The sequence below is a fragment of the Stereum hirsutum genome (genome assembly GCF_000264905.1).
Source record: "Stereum hirsutum FP-91666 SS1 unplaced genomic scaffold STEHIscaffold_19, whole genome shotgun sequence".
NCBI classification, from domain to species: domain Eukaryota; kingdom Fungi; phylum Basidiomycota; class Agaricomycetes; order Russulales; family Stereaceae; genus Stereum; species Stereum hirsutum.
The window spans coordinates 1,070,063-1,073,294 of record NW_006763149.1 but is presented as its reverse complement, the minus strand read 5'-3'; the positions used below and the strand labels follow the sequence as shown (position 1 = coordinate 1,073,294).

Here is a 3,232-nt window from a genome sequence, read left to right as displayed (position 1 = left end):
GGAAAAAGAAAACCGACCTCCATCGCCCGTCATAGCCACGACCGCGCCCCGACTCTGAAACGCCTCCACGATCCTCATCTTATGCCCCGGACTCGTCCTCGCAAAAACGCTCACGCCCGCGACCCTCTCCCTCAACTGCGCCTTACTCATCCCATCAATCTCCCTCCCCGTCAAACAGAACCCCGCGTTCACGTTCACAGTCCCACTTCCGCTCAGGCTCCCATTCCCACTCAGACTCCCATTCCCGCTTAGACTCCCATTGCCTCTCACACGCCCACTCGCACTGGAACTATGATGATGCCCGGCGCTCGCACCCGGCACTCTAAGCCCTAAATCCCTCGCGATCGACATCGCCGTCTCTTCCGCGTCACCGGTGATCATGACCACCTGAACTCCACCCGACTGCAACAGCGAAATAGCATCCGCGACACCCTTCCTCGGCGGATCGAGCATCGCCGTGAACCCCACAAACACGAGGTTCGACTTTTCCAGTCCCGTCGACGCTCCACCGGCAGTACCACCCGGTGCAGGGGAAGAGGATCGAGAGTCGCCGTTGGGAGTGAATGTGGACGTGGAGCTGAGTGAGCCGGATCCATAAGCCATCGCGATGACCCTCAAGCCCCGACTTGCTGTCGACTGCGCTTTGCCGAGTATGACGTTTCGCGTGTTCGTATCGAGCGCGGGCGTCGATTCGTCGGAGACGTGATAGAACTTGCATCTTGGGAGGATGGCCTCTATCGATCCTTTGATATAGCACATCTCTCTCCCTTCCTTCCCGCCGCCACCACTCAGGGCCGCGACACTGGGATTCGGGACCCCGGAGCCTGGCGGGGGCGGTGAAGTATGTGTCCCGCTCACGGCCATGTACTTCCTCTCCGAACTGAACGGTCTCTCCTCCTTTCTCGTGAACCCCAATCTCGGTTCGAGCATCCCAAACACACCCAACACGTTCAACAGCGCGACGTCCGTGCTCTGGCCCACGAACACGCCTTCTTCGTTGCGCGCGATGGACGCATTATTGCACAATGCGCCGATCTCGAGTGTTTTGCGCAGGGCGGGGGCGATCGTTGATGGGTTATTGGTACTGTTTCGGCTGTTGTGAGTGTGGGTGTGGGTGCGGGGGGAGAGGGAGATGGGCGTGGAGGAGGAGGGGTCGATGTGGATGACTTCGTCGACGGAGTAGAGTTCGGTTACTGTTTGTTCGTTTTTCGTCAGGGTGCCTTTTGATCATGAATAGAACCATCAGTGGACCATGAGTCGTTAGCTCTCATCTTCCATAACAACAAAAAGCAAGAAAATAGGAGCACACACCAGTCTTATCCGAACAAATAACCGAAACCGAACCGAGCGCCTCGACCGAATGCAGTTTCTTCACGATCGCGCTCCGCTTGCTCATTCTCAGTACGCCCAGCGCGAGCGTCACCGTCGTCACGATCGGGAGGCCTTCTGGGATTGCGGCCACGGCGAGAGAGACTGGCTTGAGCGGAAGGGGGTCGCAGTTGAGCACACCGGTTGTAAGTTATGTAGGGAGGGAGGGAGGGAGGGAGGGAGGGAGGGATGGACTAGAGCGGACAACACTGGGGTGGGAGGGGAGGGGAGGAACAGAATGGGAGGGAATAGGAATGTGACGAACTCACCTCCGATAGTGAACATATCCAACCACGACCGATGCTGCAACACGCCAATGAGACAGATGACGCCGATGACGCCGAAAGAGATGATCGACAGTTTCTTTGCGAGTTCGTCCATGTTGAGTTGGAGGGGCGTGCGGCGCTCTTCGACCTATTGACGCCAACAATGATAAATGATAGTTTTAACGACGGCCGAGAAGGTCGAGAAGGTCAAGGAAGTGAAAATGAGACAGGGAGGAGAAAGAGAGGAGGGGGGGGGGGGGGTTAGGAGGGGAAGACTCACATCCTGCATCATAGTAAAGATCACGCCAAACTCGGTCTGAGCCCCTGTGGCGATGACCACGCCCGAACCTCTCCCTACGCGCACACATAACCACTCGTCAGCACCCAATTCTCAAAACTCAGAAGACGAAAGCAGTCCAGGAAGGAAGGCGAAAGAGATCCAGACAAGAAGACGAAAGACATCCAGGAAAGAGCGCGAAAGACATCCAACAAATACTTCTCAAAAACTCCAGGAAAGAACGAAAGAAAAGAAAAGAGACGAAAGACGAAAGACGAAGCACAAAGCACGAAGCACGACTCACCATTCCTAACCAACGTCCCCATATACGCTATACACTCCCTATCCGCCAACGCCACGCCCTCATGTCCATGCCCTCCGCTCGCATTCCCATTCCCATTCGCATACGGCCCCCCACTCACACTCCCATCTCCTCCCACATTCCCATTCCCCATCCCATACCCATTCTCAGCCCTATGACCACCTAAAGCACCCGCCCCACCACCCCCAACCCTCCCAACCCCCTTCCTCCTCGCCTCCGTCTCCCCCGTCAAACTACTCTCATCTATCTCTAAATCCACCGCAGTGACAAGCCTAACATCGGCCGGGATCCGGTCGCCGGTTGAGAATGTTACGATGTCGCCTGGGACGACTTCGTTGGCGAGGAGGTGGTGCGAGGTTGAGTCGCTGGATTAGGGTGGGTGAGCGGAGAAGGAGGATGAAGGGGAGAAGGAGGGTGGGGGTTGGGAGGAGACGGAGGGTAGGGGGAAAGGGGAGGAGACGGAGGGTAGGGGAAGAGGGGAAGGAGGGGGGAAGAGGAAAACGTACCGGATGATATGACAATGGTGCGGAACGAGCTTATTCAACGCCTCGAGACTCTTCTCCGACCTGCGTTCCTGTATGAAACCAACTATATCAAAATAAAATTCAATCAGCATTATCCTCATCCTCATCCCCTTCTCTCTTCCCTTCCCCTCCTCCCTTCCCCTCCCCTCTCCCCCCTTCTCAAACACACCCCCAAGAACAAGAACAACAAGAAAAACAAAAACTCACCACACAGCACAATCAAAATCGCCACCCCAATACTAACCGCATCATCCACATTCCCCATCCCCGCACTAATAATCGCGCTCCCACACAACAACAAGATCAACGGACTCTCATATATCGTTTTCGCGAATTTGAGCAGGAGAGGTTCGGGGGATGAGACGCTGAATTCGTTGTAGCCGTGTGTGGAGAGGAGGGTGGGGATGAGGGAGGCGGGGAGGCCGGAGGTGGGGTGGGTGTGGAAGTGGGAGAGGGTTTCCTGGGGGTGGGTGGG

General features: G+C 56.3%; 1 protein-coding gene across 1 annotated transcript in view; it reads right to left on the bottom strand.

Moving 5' to 3' along the window:
• Positions 1–3,232, bottom strand: part of STEHIDRAFT_105274 (calcium-transporting P) — a 7,402-nt gene that overhangs the window by 2,191 nt on the left and 1,979 nt on the right. The window contains exons 3-9 of the mRNA XM_007310255.1: positions 2,965–3,217; positions 2,740–2,821; positions 2,216–2,598; positions 1,915–1,988; positions 1,638–1,782; positions 1,312–1,473; positions 18–1,220 (exon numbers count right to left, since the gene is read on the bottom strand). Coding sequence (XP_007310317.1) covers positions 18–1,220; positions 1,312–1,473; positions 1,638–1,782; positions 1,915–1,988; positions 2,216–2,598; positions 2,740–2,821; positions 2,965–3,217 — 2,302 coding nt within the window. The remainder of the gene's footprint in view (positions 1–17; positions 1,221–1,311; positions 1,474–1,637; positions 1,783–1,914; positions 1,989–2,215; positions 2,599–2,739; positions 2,822–2,964; positions 3,218–3,232) is intronic.